This window comes from Choloepus didactylus, chromosome 8 (assembly GCF_015220235.1).
Source record: "Choloepus didactylus isolate mChoDid1 chromosome 8, mChoDid1.pri, whole genome shotgun sequence".
NCBI classification, from domain to species: domain Eukaryota; kingdom Metazoa; phylum Chordata; class Mammalia; order Pilosa; family Megalonychidae; genus Choloepus; species Choloepus didactylus.
In genome coordinates this window covers 132,395,813-132,413,819 of record NC_051314.1, presented here as the reverse complement: position 1 = coordinate 132,413,819, position 18,007 = coordinate 132,395,813, and the positions used below count along the sequence as shown (strand labels likewise).

At 48.2% G+C, this 18,007-nt stretch overlaps 1 protein-coding gene across 3 annotated transcripts in view; it reads right to left on the bottom strand.

The window, feature by feature from the left end:
- Positions 1-18,007, bottom strand: part of CACNA1C (calcium voltage-gated channel subunit alpha1 C) — a 647,070-nt gene that overhangs the window by 138,186 nt on the left and 490,877 nt on the right. For all 3 annotated transcript variants that reach the window (XM_037846263.1, XM_037846264.1, XM_037846262.1), the window contains exon 10: positions 3,463-3,553. In XM_037846263.1, coding sequence (XP_037702191.1) covers positions 3,463-3,553 — 91 coding nt within the window. The remainder of the gene's footprint in view (positions 1-3,462; positions 3,554-18,007) is intronic.

The following is an 18,007-nucleotide window of genomic DNA, read 5'->3' as shown; positions in this document are numbered from 1 at the left end:
TGTCCTTGAAGTTAACCACCTCTCTCCTTCTGCAAGTTCTTCGCATCCTCGCTTATTTCCTCTCCAGCCTCTTTAGCCTCTCCCTTGTCACTGGCTTCGTCTCTGATGTAAAGATCACCACAGTCTTGTCTAGGATGAGAAACATCCCTCGACGTGACCGTTGTTGCCGACTCGTTGTACCATCTGTTTTTCTCCTACCCCTTTTATGGCCTAACTTCTTGAGTGCAAGCCCTACACTGCCTCATTCCTCCTTTCCCCTTCCTCAGTGAAACACCAAACCCCATAATCAATGCATCCTCAAACCCTGTAGAGTCTACAGAACATAGAAATAATGCATCCTCTTCTTTCTATCTCCACTGTCAGGACGCCAGTCTGATCCACCATCATCTCACACCTCGATAGGCACTATTGCTTCCCTATCAGCCTCTCTCCTACCTGTTCTTTCCCTAACATCAAGGTAAATCCTTCTTGAATGATGGGTCCACATCCACCTCCCCACCCTGCCCCTCATGCTCAAAACCCTTCAATGACTCCTCACACTCCTGATAAAGACCAAAGTTGTGAAGGGGTCTCTGTGGGGCTGGGTCTACCTGGTGCTGCCCCATCTGCAGCCTCATCTCTCACACACTGCTCGGCTTGGTTCTCCCACCCCAGAGCCTTGACACAAACTGCCACCTCTGATTGGAACATCTTTGCTTACTCCTCACCTCAAAGATTTATGTTCACCCTTCTGTTCTCAGCTTAAGTTTCAATTCTTCAAAGAAGCTTTTCCTGACCTTCCAGTCCAAATAGGACCCTCTGGTATTAACCCCCAAATTACATCATTTACTTTTCTGTCTTGAAATTCCTCCGTCCATGGCTTCCAGGACTGAGAGTGCTCCTACCTGTTCTCCTAACACCTGTTTATCTGTTCATTTGCTTGTCCTGATTCTGTCATCTACTTGTCCATTTTCAGAGTCTTCGTCCTTGGTCTTCTGTGTTTGCAAAGAAGATGTCCTTGGTCTTCTGTTGTTTGCAAAGAAAGAGTTTGCAAACAACCCTGTCCTATAACTTCATGGATAGTTTTTATACCAATAGCCTCAAACATGTGTCTCCATCCCTGTTCGGAGCTGAGCCTTGGCTCTCCCCATCCCGCTGTCTATGTGACACCTGCAAGCCTGTTCCTCTTTGACTGGGCCCTCCTTCATCTTTGCCTTCAGCATCATTACCACTTTCTGTCTTCCAAGTCTGAAGGCTTCTTCCTTTACATCACCTCCTCTGCCCACCTGCCCTTCCCCTGAGAACCATCTCCACCCAGGCTTTCTCACTATATATCCATCCTCATCAGAGCTCGTCTTACCATGTGAACCTTCTAACTCTTAGTTATAAAATTGCTGCTCTATCATTGTCTCCTCGGAACATGGCCCTCCATCTCAGCCCCCAGACCCATCTCCGGCCTCCTCCCTCATACAAGGCTCTTATGCTGTTTCTCCTGTAAGGAACATGGACAGAGTCTTATCCCACCATTGTCTGGGGGATGGGAGGAGATGGGGAAAGGCCATAATTTATTGAGTATTATAACTTTGGCACCGTGACTAGGCATTTTATATGCCCAGAGCAGGTGCATAAATGTGGATATTCATGGGGATAACAATCCAGGAGCCATCCCTGTGGAGCTCCTTGAAGCTTGCAGAGCACATCCTCCCAAGGAAATGATAGATCTGTGTGAGACTGCCAGCTTCCCTCCACGGGGGTCATGTTCTTTTTCCAGCAGAGCCTCCATGCTCTCCTGAAATGTACTCTTGTGTGACTACCTGCTGCCAGATCCGTAGTCCCTTCTGGATCAGGCCTAAAAGTCAGAGGTGTAGGGTCCTCCATCATCTTCTCTCCAACCCCCCTTCTGGTGTCCAGACAGCAGAAAGCCCAGGACTGACGATAGGCGTCAAAGTCTTCCTCTATGCCTTTCCCTAGTGCTGCTGTCTGGGGCCCTCTTCCAGAAACAAAAAAGCTTGTTTTGTTTGATTCCAAAAGGAGAGAAGAGGCAAAAGCCCTGGACCGCTGCTTAAAAATGTAATTAGTGCCATATTTAAACAACATTCTGACAATAATTGCTTCCCGACAATGCTGCGAAATCTGCCATGCAGACTCCCTGGTGCCACTGTCAGGGTGAGTGATACTGAGGGATAGGGAGTGAAGTACCCTGTGTTCCCTGGAACCAGAGGTTGCAAGAGCTGGTCTGTGCCTAAGCCTTGTTTTCTCTTCTCCTCCACTGGTTGGAGGCCATTCCTGAGTCTGCATTGAGACTTACCCAAAGCTCACCTTTCTGGATTGGGGTTTGCCCAATGTATCGAGTCACTTCAGAAAAGAAGAGTGAAATAAGTTGCTAGGCCACTGATGGGGTGTTTTAGAAACTAATTTTATTAGGGACTGGTCCCCCACAGAGCCTCTTGTTTGCAGCTCCTTTCATTGACAAGTTGGTAGTCCCGCTACCCCGAGGCAAAGGAAAATCCGTCTCCACTCCCACAGCAGGAACTAAATGCTCTAGGAGCCCTCCTGCTCCAGGTCAATTGGACTATCTGAAAGATAGGAGTTTTATCTTTGGACTCTGCTTTCTGGGACACTGGTTATTAAGCCAGCAGTCTGTTTATTTTTAGCAGTGAAATCATTTAATTTTCTTCATTTTTGGGGGGAGGAACATTTCATAGGACTATAGGTTTCCATTTTTAAGACTGAACTAAGATGGGTGATTGTGACAATCTGTATGTTAACTGCCCCTTTTGACATTGGTATCACACCTTGCCAAGACCCGGGCCACAGTCAGTTCACCAAACCAGGGATTGGGGACCGACCTCTGGAAAGAAAAGACACAAACACCAATGCATGGGTGCATATTGGGGGAGGTGAGTCGCTGTGTTCTAGACGGAGCAAAGTGAACTCAAGTTTGCATTTCAGGCGTCTCTATTTGCCTTCAGTAGACAGATAACTTACAGTAGCACACAAGGACCAACATGTCTATCATCTCCCAGTGTATTTTCTTACCTGTCTGCTTTTCTTCCAGGTGACATTTATTAGAATGGAAAGCATGGCCACCCGGGACCCAGGGAGACCTAACCTTGCCATCTCTTGCAAAAGGGGGTGAAAAGGGCTGGGAAGAAACAGGCTTGGATGCTCCCCTCTCCCCCCACACTCTGTAGTTATATGATGTGATGAAAAGGGGCTCAAAATCCAAGAGTCAGACCTTCACAGAAGTGCTGAATTAAAGACCAGACTCAATTTTAAGACTCATTTCCTGGCGTGGGGGCCATACTTAGTCCCAAGGGAGGAGAAGAGTCTCTCCTTGAAGTTTCTTTTCCTTGCCACCTCCCAGTCTCTGGTGACCAGCCAACCCTCATGATGTGTGAACCCAGGCTGACTTTAGGATGCAGCCCCCCTGCCCGCTCCCCCGGAAAAGCCCCGGCACCCAGGCTCGCCGTGCCTACTCACGCCAGCCTGGTCCCGCAGTTTTCTCCCTCGATTTCACCTCCAGCCACGTTCTCGGTGTTGACAGACTCGGTCTCACTTGTAGGCACGCTCACTGCACGTGGTGAAAGGATGAAGAGCAAGAAGGCATGAGGGCGGAGAGAAAAAGGGGACATAAGAGCATTAGTCTGCAGCACACCATTACCAAGACAGAGGGCAGACGGGCAGGAAGAGGGCCTGAGCAGCGTCTGAGCGGGCTGACGCCCCAGCACTGCCCTGGCCAGGTCGGGGGATTTCCTTGACTGATACACCTGCTTTTTGTATGGGTAAGTTTTGCTGCCAATGACACTGTAAACTAGTAGGGATGTGGGGGAAAATCTGATGGTAAGTTTATTTTATCTTACAGGAGACATCCTGAAAAACTGACCATTGACTCCTTTTCTCTACCCTCAACTCTATGCCCTTTGTATTCAGGAAAATGGGTAAATCTCATAGTTGTGGGAGCTTTTCTATGGGCAGCCACAACTTGCCACAAAAAGTGAAGCTTTCATGAAAATATCTTCTTCCCCTTCTTTCTTTCACCCACCAACTCTAAGGGGCTCCATCCCTAAATGTAGGGTTCAGTTTGTTTCATGGAAAGAGCATCCTTGCCACATGCATCAGATGAATTTGGAGGCCTGGTTCCCTTTCCTGTATTGTTCTCTGGGTCCTGCTTCATTTATATTTCTGACCCCACCTGAAGCACAGAGCTCAGAGAGAATGCCCAGGACCAGAACCGTGAGCTGAGATTCAGCTAGCCCTGCAGACACTGGGAAGGAGGAGTGTAGGTGTGGCGCCCATAAAATGAAGTTTAAGTGTGGCCCTAGGGTAGCTTGCAGGGATACTGACCCCCTTCCAGCCACCCTGACCTTCCCATCTCAGCAGGTTGACTTGGGAATATAAACCATCTAATTCCACTAGTGCCAACTGGTATAGTCTGTATCCAGCCTCCTCTCATGGCAGAAGTGAGATTTCCAGAGAAGTGAGAATATTCTAGCTTGGAACCCAGCTTGGTGGCTTAGAAGAAGCCATTTCTTTTATTATTAGTTTTTCTTCCAAAGAAAAATTTAACTCCAGAGAACCCTTTCTCTTCTTCACCTTCTATTACCCTTTTAATATGATGCAAGAATGAGCTCCTTAGTTTTGGCAATCCCTGTTCTTTAGAAAGGCCGTTACAGCATTCGTCTTCATTGCTGTCCTTCTGAACAGATCTCCTCTGCTGGTGAGGAAAACACAAGCTCTCAGCAGCCACAGAACCCGCAACCAGCGAGGGTGCGGCACCAGGTGACAGGTCCCCATGGGGTGGAAGCCCAGGAAAAGGCTTCTAAATGGCTGTATGGATAGTTTTGATGGATGTGGATTTTTCCCAGTTTTTTTGGAAGACAAGATAGGTGGGTAAGAAGAGAATCATTTCAAGAACATGCAAGGGACAGATAGAAATCCCATAACTTACCCCATGATTGACTGCCATGCATGGAAGACCTCTCCAACCTGGGACTCCTTTCCAATAAGGTTGGGTAAAAAGAAATCTGGATGCCATTTCATAGATGTTTAGAGCTGGGTGGGACTAAAAGAAATCATCCAGCTCTAACTCACCTCCCTCCCTTCACAGGGGAGGAAAGTGAGGTCTAGAGAAGGGATGTGGTGCCCAAGCTCACACGGTGTGTTTGGGATGGGTCTGGGACTGCAGCCCGGTGCCCTGACCTCCTGCACCATCCTCATCTTGACTGTCCATGTTGACTGACTCCCTACTCTGCAGCCTGGGACAAGGTTCTCAAAGCTGAACGAGGCTCTGGGAGCATCACTGGAGGGTCTCAGGTGGCAAAACAGAGGTGTAGAAGTCACACCTTTTCCACTCACTTCACAACCCAAGGTCTGAGGGAGCTGGTGAGTGAGACCCAACCTTTGGAATGGTTTCAGCACCGAGAGCTGGAAAGACAGGCTTTCAAGGCCTGCCGGGATTCCTTGCTCCATGAAGGAAATTTTAACATTGAGGAACCGTCCATCTTTCAACCTACCTATCTCCAGCCTTCTCTGAGCTGAGGTCCCTTTGACTCTCAGAGCATCACTGTTTGAAGGGCTGAGCAGTGAATACAAAGCTATCTGCCTTTGTGACACTTTGCTCCCAGAGAGTCTCTGATGTGCTGGTGGAGTGGTGTGCCGGTGGTGGAGCTAGGCTTGGAAGGGCCACCCAAAATTAGGAGTGGTCAAGCCCACGTGGTGGGAGTAACCAGATCATCTCCCAAATCAAGGCACTGCCTGTAACAGCCCCAAGTCTGCATTGCAGTGACGTTAATCTTGGCCAGAACTATTCAAAGGAAGGGCTCCATCAAGGAACAGCTACGGCTGAGTGTCAAGGTCTGATAACTTTACACAGATGAGGCAGTGGCTTTGGAGTGGGATGGGTTACCATCCCCTCACAAAACACACACACGCACAAACACATACACATACACACATGTGCACACACATGGCCACTGCATCATAAACCATCAAGAGAGATACCCTCCCGTCCAGTCTGGTGTGCACCCACACACACTGACACACACAGAGCACAGCGGAACATTACCATGGGTTTCTGTGGAGTGACTAAACCAAGCAAACGTCCCTTTCTTCTTATCAAGCAAGCCCGCCGGAGTGCCTCCTTTCACAGACAAGACCGTCAGTGTCAAGAACCAGGAACAAGACATCAATAGAGAGCATGCAGCCAGCCACGGGCAAAAGAAAGAAACAAGGGACTCAGCTTTCACACAGAACATCCATTTTCACCTCCGAAAATAAACCAAAGAAATTTTTTTTAAAAAAAGCAATAAACCAAAGACATATAAGAAAACATAACAAAATAGAACCAAAACCCCAAATCACATACATTTACAACACAAAGGACATGAACTCTGGGGAGAAGGAATCACTGCTGCAGAGGCTTCCGTCTACACTGGTGCATCTAAATAGTAACTTTGAGGAAAGGGATTTCTAGGAGGGGCTGCCATTCATCCCCGTTGCCTAGGTAGGGAAGTGCTGCTTTTAGAGGTTCAAGTAAAACTGTAGCACTGGTGCCCCCCTTTGCCCCTACCCAGTGGCCAGGTGACGTGACACCATCTCCCTTCCACGGAACCACCTGCAGTGTAATCAAGGCTCCTTGCCACGTTCAATCAGCTGGTGTCACCTGCAGGTGGCAAAACAGCCCACCAATCTACCTGCCCCTTGGTCCAATTCAGTCATTCAATCCCGTTCACTAGAGGCCCATTCAATGCCGGGGCCTGATCACGTCCAAAACATTTATGTATCTGCTTTTAATCAAAGTTTAAATGTGCCACAGAGTTGTTAAATTGCTTGTCAATGGGTGGTCTTTTGAGGAGGTTTATATAAAGAGGATTCTGTGAACTTCTGTTGGATCTGGCCTAGAGCTGAAGAGGAGGGTGCAAGCACATTAAGAGGAAGGAGTTCTGTCTTTGGCAACGGTCTTTGAGTTCTGGATGCCAAAATGCTTCAGCTAATTCCTCAAGGAGAGAAGTCCCCACTTCATTTGATAGAAGTCACTGCCAGGCCACTGTGGAGGGGCTGGGGACAAATGCTGAGTAAGGCAGAGTCACCGTTATTCATGAGAAGCAGCAGCGAATGGAGGTGGGAAAGCTGCTAACCCTTCTGATGGCCAGCTGCCCCCAGGGGGAGCGAACAGGTGGTCCCATCAGTTCCACGAAAGGGCATGAAGGGAAGGTCAACCCACATTTTGGATGCTTCCTGATTTCAACCTCTTCTCCTGAAACTCAGATCATGTTCAATGAACTTCCTTGGATGTTTACTTGTTAGTGAGAATTCTGAAGATTTTTCACCATGGAAAATGGTCAGGCTTATTTTTAACTTATGTAAAGAGCCATGTCCCAAACCACACTCATCTTTAAAATACAAAACTTGGAATAAACAGAAACTTTACCATCAGTATCATTTTTTTTTCACTTCTCAGAAATTCTTTATGAAAAAAAGAATTAATTGTGGGTTAAGAGCTGACATTAATGACTTGGTCCAAGTTTTCCCTACTAGAGAAAAGATGTGTCTCAATTTAGGATGATAATCACAAAAGTGCTTGTCATAACGAGTGGTCTTTTATTTGGCTGTGCAAAGGGGTCACCAAGTTTCTGTAGCTCACGTGGTTGCCTGAGTGGGTGAGAACCTTGGCCAGTAATGGAGAGTCCAGAAGGCTGAGATCTTTTAATCTTAAGTATTATCCAATTTTTGGCTTTGGCATCAATATTGTCTCACCTTGTTTGAGTTCAGAAATAACTATACAGTAACTATACAAACAACAGGAAAAGCCTGATAAAAACATGGGCATTTAATGCATAACTGAACTTGAGCAGCACTGGCCTTTTGTGTGGGCAAAGCCAGCAGACACCTGCGTGGAAAGTGCTTGGACAAGCACCTAAGTCATCTCCCTTGATGGCTGGCAGGGGTCTCCATTAGATTTGCTCTTTTGGGCTGTCATATATCTAAGGGTCTAAAGGTTCCTTGCTGAAATGAAAATATCTCGCCTGGAAGGGGGAATACATCAACATAGTAGTGCCTATTGATTTGTGATAATTTATCCCATAAGCGTCTGTCACCTGAGGGAATGGAGCAGGTGAAGATTGAGTTTGTGCTCCTATCTCTAAGGGCTTAGACAGCAGAATCACAGCGGATCCTTCAAGGGACTTACTGCTCTAGAGAAATTGACTTGATTTTCTTCTTGGAAATTGAGTGCCCAAACTGTTGAACATTTTGGAATCCTAAATACTGGATACTAATTCAATGGACAAGATGGCACAGCCTGTAGCAGATTCACCAGTTGAAGATTTGTTTAAAGCAGCATAAGAAACTGGCTGGGGAGAAGTAGAGAGCTCACTTCCCATAGGGGGAAGTGAGGCCCGTGGGCTGTGAGCCTCCTTTTTCTCCCTTGACTGCAGCGGGGGAAAGGTCTCACCCCACCTTTAGCCACGCAAATGATGAATTGGTTGGAAACTAAGGCACAAAGAACCCAAGTGCCATGCACCTTTTCTCTGTTGAAGGCAACCAGCTCATTCTGATTCCCTCAGAAGTAAAGTGTGACTGTGTGTTCATCTGCAGACAATCTCATGATACCTGATGTAGAAAAAAAATGTGCTTCTTTGAATGGATTTAGGAGGAAGAATGTTAGAGAGCAAGGGAATTCCTAACTTTCTAGCTTCACTGCACCAGGTACTGTGGGTCAAATATGGTTTTTCTGGGCTCTCCTGTTCCTTGGCTTCTGCTGAGAAGATTCCACAAGAAAATGAGATTTCAGTGAAAGAGTAATTGACAACTGCCATTGCAGGTGATGGATAATGTAATTGCATTTCTAGTAATATCCCCAGTGGCTGCAATGAGTTGTACAGACTCCATCCTGCCAATACCTAACCCCATTCTGGAAGGAATGTCTTCTCTCCCCAAAACATCTTCTCTTGGTGGGCACACTTGCTTGAGTGGTGCTTAGTAGGACTAGTTCTATGTCTTGAGGGAGGTGTGCGGTTATTCTCTTGCAGTCACCAATGTGTCCACTGACCTGCTTGGAGAATAGCTGGGTGGACAGTGGGAGGATTCTGAGAAGTCATTTCAGCCACTGAGTAATCTCCAGAAACTGGAAACCATACAAATCGTGAAGGGAAAGGAGCACCGGATTCAAGCGGCCACGGAGATTGCTATTCCTTGGTCTGCCTGGGCTTGCAAGCCCTGAGGGTTTATTCACTGAAATTTGGGAATCCTTCACTAAACAGCAGATGGCGCTTTGAAAGTATGGACAGATCACAGATCAACTGGACAGCCTTTTCCCAGCTGCCGTCAACGGAGAAAAAGGAGGCTCACAGCCATGGGCCTCACTCCCCCCTGCAGAAAGTGAGCTCTCTCCAGAACTAGCAATCATTCCCAGTCAGTTCTTTCTACTGCTTAAAACAAATCTTCAAGTGGTGCATCTGCTACAGGCTGTGCCATTGGTGTTAACACTCATGTTTTCCTTAAAAAGAAATTAGATCTCATTTAGTCACCAAGTTGCAAACATGAGGTGTGTCCCAGGATGGCCAAACCCATCCAAGGTGGATACAAATGGACTCCAGAAGGGGTTTTGGCAGGGGCTTCAGAGTCAGGGCAGCTTGAGTTTGATAAAGCAAGAAAAAAAAGAAAGTCACTTAGGTTATTTAGTAATAAATCCACGAAGGAACTGGCAAGCCAACTCTTCTTGAGTATTCCTTCTTTCTTCTCTTTTTCCTCCTTCCCTCCCTCCCTTCCTTCTTTCCTTCCTGGCAGAGTGGCTCGTGATTCAGGCCTACTTGACTGTGTTCCCTCTACCATGTGCATAAATTAAGGAAAGGGAGGACTAGTGCTCCAGGCCCTGCAGCTGGGAAGAGCTCTGTGGAGGGGAACTAACCACAAAGAAAATATCCAGCCTCCTCCTCAAGGCAGTCTGGCTCGGATCTTTTAAGGCATGATGATGGAGTGAGGGGCATTAGAGCTAAGCTCCACGTGAGCGGATGGGGAATGAACTTAGGGAGACATGGAGACATCTGAACAGTTCTAGGACCTCTGAGGACCCCCAAACAGCGTTGACGCTGTCCCTTGGGACGAGGCATTGGGACGTCCTGGTGTGACTGTCAGTAGGAATGGCTGGTCTCTCATGAGACTTGCCGGGAGAAATGCACAGAGTTTATTCTGTAACTTAGCTGGTGGCACATTATCCAAGGTTGGAGAACTGACCAATCAATGAGTTCTGTCAATCTTTTCCTTCCTCCCTTTGGGAGAGGATTGGGGTGTCAGGAGTGGACATGCCAGGCAGTCGCTGGGGCGGGGGGGAGGCAGGATTGGAAGCCCAAAGAGCTGAAGGCACTTCCTGCTCAACCTGAACTTCTCCAGTGCTGTGGAGTGCCATGAGGTTCCAGAAGGCTGAATCCTGGGTCAGCCAGACCAACGGGATACAACTGCCCAGGATCCCATGCATTCTTGGATGGAGCAGAAGAATTTGCTTTGCCATTAACTTGGCCAGATGCCCATTTTATTTATTTTTGCATATGAGAGGTTTAATTTGCAGTCATTTACTCAAAGCACCTATTCAGGGTTATGATTAACAAGCAAAAGGATTCCCAATTTCCTACTTCAATGACTAATCAGGGATCCAAAACTGTGTTATCTGGCTTCATCTGATCTACTCACCCATTTATCCTGCTACTTCCTGCAGAAACTCTCTGTCCAGGGATCCTTACTGTCTCTTGAATGTTCCATCTTTATTCCAACCTCTGGGCTTTTTGTATATATATATATATATATATTATACATCATATCTCCTCTCTGGAGTGCCCATCCACCTCCCTTTCATCTATTGTAGGGGTTGACAAGCTGCAGTCCATGGGCCAAATCCTGCCTGACACCTGTGATTGTAAATAAAGTTTTATTGGGACGTGACCAGGCCCATTGTTCTACATACTGTCTCTGGCCGCTTTTGTACCATAACAGCAGGGTTGAGTAGTTGCAACAGAGATGCTGTGTGGCCTGCAAAGCCTAAAATATTTACTATTGGTTCCTTTAGAGTGGAAGTTTGCTGACCCCGACCTTTTCAAATGTTATCCATTCCCGGAGGCCCAGCTCTCATACTACCTCCTCCATGGAGGCTCGTGGGACCACGCCACCGTCCACTGGGTCCCCTCTTCTGAGCTTCTAGAACACTGGGGCTGTGAGAATTTTAAGTTCAAAAAGCCTGGATTCAAATTTTAGTTCACCCTCTCCTAGCTGTGTGACTTGGTAAGTTTTTTTTTAACCTTTTTGGAGCCCAGGTTTCCTCATCTGTAAAAAGGGGATAATGATACCATTTATTCAAAGAGCTTCCAACAAGGATGAGGTGAAATAATATATATAAAGGAATTTTGCAAAATGGTAAGTGCTATAAATATTTGCTAATATCACTGAATAGTTTTAATCTTTCTTGTAGCTTGCTGCTATTTCACAGGTATTAGATTTGTCACCCTGACTATCTTGTAATGTTTCGAGGTCAGAGACTTTATCTTAGAATTCTCTGAATTCCTTTTTTTTTTTTTTCTAGTGGTGTTGGATACAGGACCATAATAGTCACACTACATGTCTTAGTGGGGTTTTAAGGGCACTCCTATTACCCACTGGCCCACTCTCCGCCCCTCTCCACCGTGCCCTGTGCCCCAGGAGGCTGCCCAGGCAAAGGATATCAATGGGTCTTTCATGCTTGGGTTTCTTGCCGGGTTGGCAAACAGGAAGGACCTGCAGGATGTCTGTGGGCAGCCGGGTTGGTGCAGGTCGGCTGTGTCCTGCTCCCAGAGGCTGCAGGTCCTGCTGCCTGACCTTCCCCCGGTGGCTGCCTTCTCTGACTTCTGGTAACCGCTCCCTCTCCTTTCTCTGCAGGCTCCCATGGTTGCTACCCTTGGGGTACTGCAAATTCCCTTGTTGAGTTCCCTAAACCCTAACTGCATCTTCATTAAACTCTCCTTAAATCATCCTGCTCATCTGTTTTCTGTCGGAACCCTGACCCTAGGCCCTGACCAGGGAGGAAACTTAGACATTGTCATCCCCACTGGCAGGGGAAGGGCTAGTTCCGAAAAGTTCAAGTGAGCTGTCCAAGGTGAGAGCTAGTGAATGGCACAGAAGGGCTGGGCTTGGGTCCAGAGTTTTCCTGCAACCTCCAGAATACATACCGCCAGATACGTATTTGCAGGTTGAATTACTGTTAAGAACTGGGAGGCTTTAGCTCCAAGGCAGGAGGGAACCAAGCATTCTGGTTGTGTTTCATCACCCCAGGGAGGGTCTTCAGGGAGGAACTACGTTGCATATGTTTCATCTGATTTAATTTTCTCTTGCAGAGAAAATGACTTGGAAAGTGACTTTTTTACAGTTTGATGGCTCAAGCACATGGGTCACACTTGGTCTCAAGCTGGTGGAAGAAGGAGCTCTTGGTAGCTCTTTTTCCCAACTCAGAGTTGATCTCTATGAACCCAGGAAACGCCAAACACAGCCCTGGCCTTGGTCTTGCCACTAAATAGTCCCATGATGATTTGGGGTCTCATTTCTTCATCACTTACATGAATAATTTGAACTAGAAGACAAACTGAAGGTCTCTTCTAAGAGAAAGCGACTGAGGGAGTGGAAGAGGAGAGTAGCAGATAGTAGGAAAAAAAAAAAAAAAAAAAAAAAGAAAGAGGAAAGACAAGGTAAGAGAAAGAGAAGAGAGAAAGCAAAGTGGTACCCAGGCCCCGGCATCCCGTCTGGGTGGGGAGGTCTCGGAGGAGGGGGCCGCTAGCCCCCAGAGCCTTCTCAACAAATTTCTGTCAGCCCAGGCCCGGCTTGGCTTCCTCCATACAAGCAATTAAAACCCAGTTGATTTTAAGCCCTCGGAAAGTAAATATAAAACAGGATTAAATATTAAGAAGCCAAACAAAGTGGCCTTATTAAAAAGGCACAATATAAGCATGAAGTGCCATCATCATAATTTTTATTACAGCTATAAACTGGGAGGAGGCATAAATGCCTGCCCTTGATCTGCAGCCATAATCCAAGTAAGAAAATCAGGGTCGTTGTGCTCCCAGCAGGACATAAACATCCAGCGCTCCCAAGCAGAAAATCTCTCTCCACCATTACGGCACCGGCACCGTTGAGCTGAGCCACCTCGGTTGTTACTGGTGGTGGGAGATGGGTAGTGGCAGGGGAGGGAAGGAAGTTCAGTGGCAGCAAACAAACTTGGGAATGTGGCACTTGTCTCCTTCCCTGTCCTCTCTCACCCACCTTCATTAGGGATGGCAGGGCAGCCTGAAAGCGGCTCAGGCTCTGGGGTGGGGATGGGGGTGGGCATGGGGAAACAGGATACCTGATTACACGGAGGGGCTAGACACCCCCAAGGGGAGGGAAGCAAAGCTCCCCTGCAGGCATTAGGGAGGAGGGGGAATATTCTAGACATGAATTATGTGAACTTCTGTATAAGGCTCCCCAATTCTTTTAGGATAAAATGATTTTTGCACAGAGAGTAGATGTGTTCTAGTTCCCAAGGCCAGGCTTAGCAGTGATGGCTGGCTATGTGGTGTGATATCAGAGGGACAGCGTGTGACTTGTGCCCCCATCCCTCTCCAACCCAATCCAGTGAAGCCTACCAGCCACCCCTTCATTTTAAGGCTTTGTCCCCTCTGGGGAGGCACGGTGGCAGTATTGGTCATTTCTATCGTAATAGCTCTGTTTTTTTTTAAGCATTGGTGTGTGTCTTCTACTGTTTTTGACACACATTATCTGATTCAACTCTCAAAATAACTCAGTGAGGAAGGGATTCTATGCCCCATTTTATGGGTGAGGGAATTGAGGCTTAGAGAATTAAGTAACTTATTCAAAGTGAGTGGCTAATGAAATTCAGGATTTGAACCTGGGTAGATCTGACGCTAAACCAATGAGATCAGCCACTGCTGATACTGGATGAATTTATAAATCCCTTTCCTAAGCTTGATGAGAGAGAAGATAAGATGTCTTTCCTGAGGAGTTGCTGTATTCCTTGGAGTAGGGCATGGGGGGCAAGAGAAAGTGCAGGAGGAGGTCCTGGGGAGAAGATGGTTACTTTGTAATCCTGCCCAGGGGCCCCCTGCCAGCTGTGCTGGGCACAGAGGGGCAGTCCCCACGCAGAGCACTGTGGCTGGGAAACAGGTACTAGAGCTGAGTAGCTCTGCCACATTGTAGCTATGTGACGAGTGGCTCAGCCACATTGTAGCTATGTGACCTTGGGATGTTCCTTCACTTCTCTGTGCCTCAGTTTCCCCGCTGTAAAACAAGATGGGAATCCCACCCCATGGTAGGGGTAGAAGGGATCTGGAAGACCGTAGGCTAGCCCTTCATTATACAGGTGAGAATGTGAAGGCCCAGAGAGGGTCTGTGATGTGCCCAGGGTCACAAAGCAGTTGGTGGTAGAGGCCTGATCCTTTTTCCATAACTCAGGGCTGCCTCCTTTCCTCAGTCGTCATCCACCCACACTGAGCAGAGGCCAAAAGCCCACCTTTGGTCAAAAGGCACCATAGGTGGGCATAGCCTGGGGGCCCCTCCCTTCTCTGAATTTTGTCTCTTGTTCTATGCTGTCTACAACAGCTACACAGAGCTCATAATTCACTCTTGTTTTCTCTCTTCCCTCGGGCCCTGTCTTCCTCTCCACTGCTTTCTGTTGCTCAAGACAATCTTGACCCAGGTCAGGTTTCCTGCAAGGAGGCTCTACAGAGACACCCCCCGTCCCCACACCCCCCACCATCCTGAAGGACCCGGGGCTCCACAGACGGGAGCCGACTTGAGCAAGGAGCAATACTTCTTCGGAAGGGTCTCAGACTTGTCTTCCTCTCCAGCATGCCAGGAAATTGCTGCCTTAAATTTCCAGGCTGCCTCCACGACTGGCATTTATGTGAAGTGAGTCATTTTAGCTCCCAACCCCATGGTGCCTCTTCAGCCCCATAATTTCGTGAATGAGTTTATGGGCGGCTGTCAGAATATCAATCAGCTTGCCCCCTTCAGCGGCAACTCCTTTACTTTAATTAATCTCCTTCCTCTGCCTGCTGGAGGCTTGCAGTTGTTATTTTCCTTCTTCTTGCCCTGGGGAGGATGGGGCCCTTGGCCTGTCTTGCTACTTTAATCACCTACATCTTTCCCTGAGAGGTCCTTGGCAGTATTTTTTTTCACACATTTCTGGGCCGTCTGTTATGGGTAGAACCAGGGGGACAGGGGCTCCCCTTCTCCTGCACTGGGCAGACACCGTTCAGAGGGAGGGTCAGCACTCAGGGTCCTGCCGAAAGACAGACAGAAGCAAAGGCACAGTTCTGGGGCAGTGAGGGGTCTGTCGGTCATGTGCAAAGAGAAACAGTTGGAAATGGAACGTTTTCATCTGAAGAAGCTGGGTCAGGAGCCATCACCATCTTCAAATATTTGCAGGATATTCACGTGGAAGGAAGATAGTGCCTGCCCAGAGTAGTTTCAAAGGAGAGTTGAAGTGGGGAAGCTTTTGACCTAGAGTAAGGAACATTTCCAAAATGGCCTGCCTGCCTTGAATGGTTGGGAGTTGCTCGTTACTGGAAGTTTTCAAGCCAAGCAATTGCTGGGGGTTCAGGAGGAGATTCTGAAGACTTCTTTTGCCTTAGAAGAAATAAATTGAGCTTTATAAGGAAGGAGTGCTCTGTTTTTAATGAAACATCTCCTTGTTGATTATTTGGGAGGGAGAGAGGACTGGGCTTGGGGGCAAGCGTTTGTTCTCTCTTCTGCTGGAAGAATTGACCCTCGGCCAGGTTTTTTCATATCCAATCATTATCACTCACCAGTAGAATCTATGCTTGTCTCCCAGAGCCCTTTACAATTTGGCTCCACCCCACCCACCCACTCACTTCCCATTTATGCCCTGAATCTGGCACTTTGGCTCTACTCTCTGCCTTCGGGGCGTGCCATGCTCAGTTCAGCTTGGTGTGACACCCTTTCACGGAGGGCCTAACACACCAGGGTGCCGGTGGGTGCCGGCAGGTGCCCTATGCCTACGTCTGGGTCCCTGCCCTGATGTCCCCCTCCAGGGCTCCTCCACACACGTGAAGCCCTTCAGGCCCTCCGCATCCTACCGTCTTTGCGGAGCTTTCTTGTACTACACAGTTCTCCCAGAATTTTCTTTTTCCTAAAATATTTACTATTTGTACCATGCAGTTTGGTGCTTTGGTAGTGTGCCGGTTTGAATGTATTATGTCCCCCAGAAAAAGCCATATTCTTTGATGCAATCTTGTGGGGCAGACAGAATAGTGGGGATTAAGTTGGAACGTTTGAATTAGGTTGTTTGCATGGAGATGTGCCCCACCCAGCTGTGGGAGGTGACTCTGGTGGGATACTCCCATGGAGGCGTGGCCCCACCCATTCGGGGTGGGCCTTGATCAGTGGAGCCATATAAATGAGCTGGCTCAAGGAGAGGAAAAGGGAGTGCAGCTGTGAGTGACGTTTTGAAGAGGAGCAAGCTTGCTAGAGAGGAACGTCCTGGGAGAAAGCCATTTTGAAACCAGAACTTTGGAGCAGATGCCAGCCACGTGCCTTCCCAGCTAACAGAGGTTTTCTGGACGCCATTGGCCATCCTCCAGTGAAGGTACCCGATTACTGATGTGTTACCTTGGACACTTTATGGCCTTAAGACTGTAACTGTGTAGCCAAATAAACCCCCTTTTTATAAAAGCCAATCCAGCTCTGGTGTTTTGCATTCCGCAGCATTAGCAAACTAGAACAGGTAGACATGCCATTCTTCTTCTGTTCCAAAACTGGGTTCATTAGAGAAGAGTACAGCACTTGCAGGGGTTAAAGTTCTGTCACGAAATGGCCTCATTTAATTCTCATACTGACACAGGGAGACAGTCAGGAAAGGTGAACTCAACCACGGTTAGCGGATGGGGAAACTGAGGCTTCGAATGAGCAGAGCTGGGCAAGGGGGCTTCTCTGCCCTCTGCCCCCTGCTGCTTTCTCCCTCCACTGGCACTTTGCTCACCCTCTTAGAAACGGCCAGGGAGAATCGTGAATCCCCTGTCCCACCTATCCTTGTCTATTCCACCCTCCTGTCCTCTCAGGTCCACCAAAGCTTCCAGAAAGCATCACCTCTCCTGCTACACCAGCTGACCTCCCTGGGAAGCCGAACGGGGGGGAGGGGGCAGCCTCCAAGGGTGGGAACGTGGCTTGTAACCTCTGGGCAGGCACGGGAGATGGTCTACAACGGGTGGGTGCCGACCACACACCTAATTCAGCTTTCTTCCACTTCTCTTTGTTTCCCCTTGAGCTGGGGGGTGGGGGTGGGCGGGTACAAATGAGAATCTTGGGGCTAGGGATCAGGATCTGCAGAATTGTTTCATCAGAGCTGGGAGAAGAATGCATACTCCGCTACCCGGGTGAGAGCTTTTTCCTCCCTCCTTTGCCATTTGGTGAAAGGGCCCAGCCACGGCCACTGGTGGGCAGAGGGCACAGCGAGTGCCCAACCCCCCAGCTGCTGGGGAGGCTCTAAGCCAAGCACAGAGAAGGAGGAACAGACCCCAGACCAAATGTGCAAGGAGGACAGATGGATCTCAATGCCGGACAATGCCATTTTTAATATTCTACTGAACAGCTTCCCCTTCCAGATGCTTCCTCTCATGACTGAATCTGAATCAAAGATGCTCCTCAGCCTTCCTCCCTCTTCCCTCTAATCTTAGAACTCTTCTGTGATTTCTCAGGAGAGTTGGCCTTGCTAGAGGGACTGATTGTTCCTCCTTTTGAAGAGAGAAATGGATTTAGAAACCCAGGGAAACAGGACCACTGTCTTCAACAAGCAAGAAGCCTGGAGGCACCGGCAGGGAGTGGGAATGCTAATGCTTCAGAAACCAGCTTTAACAGGGAGCAGGGACCTTGGGCTCACCTGGGCCTGGGGTAGACTCTATTCTCCTTCTGAGTCCCAGATTCTAGGAGGAATCATGCTGTGGGGTCAGGGCCCAGAGGAAACCCAGAAGGGGGGGACACTGAGGCTTTGGGCTTC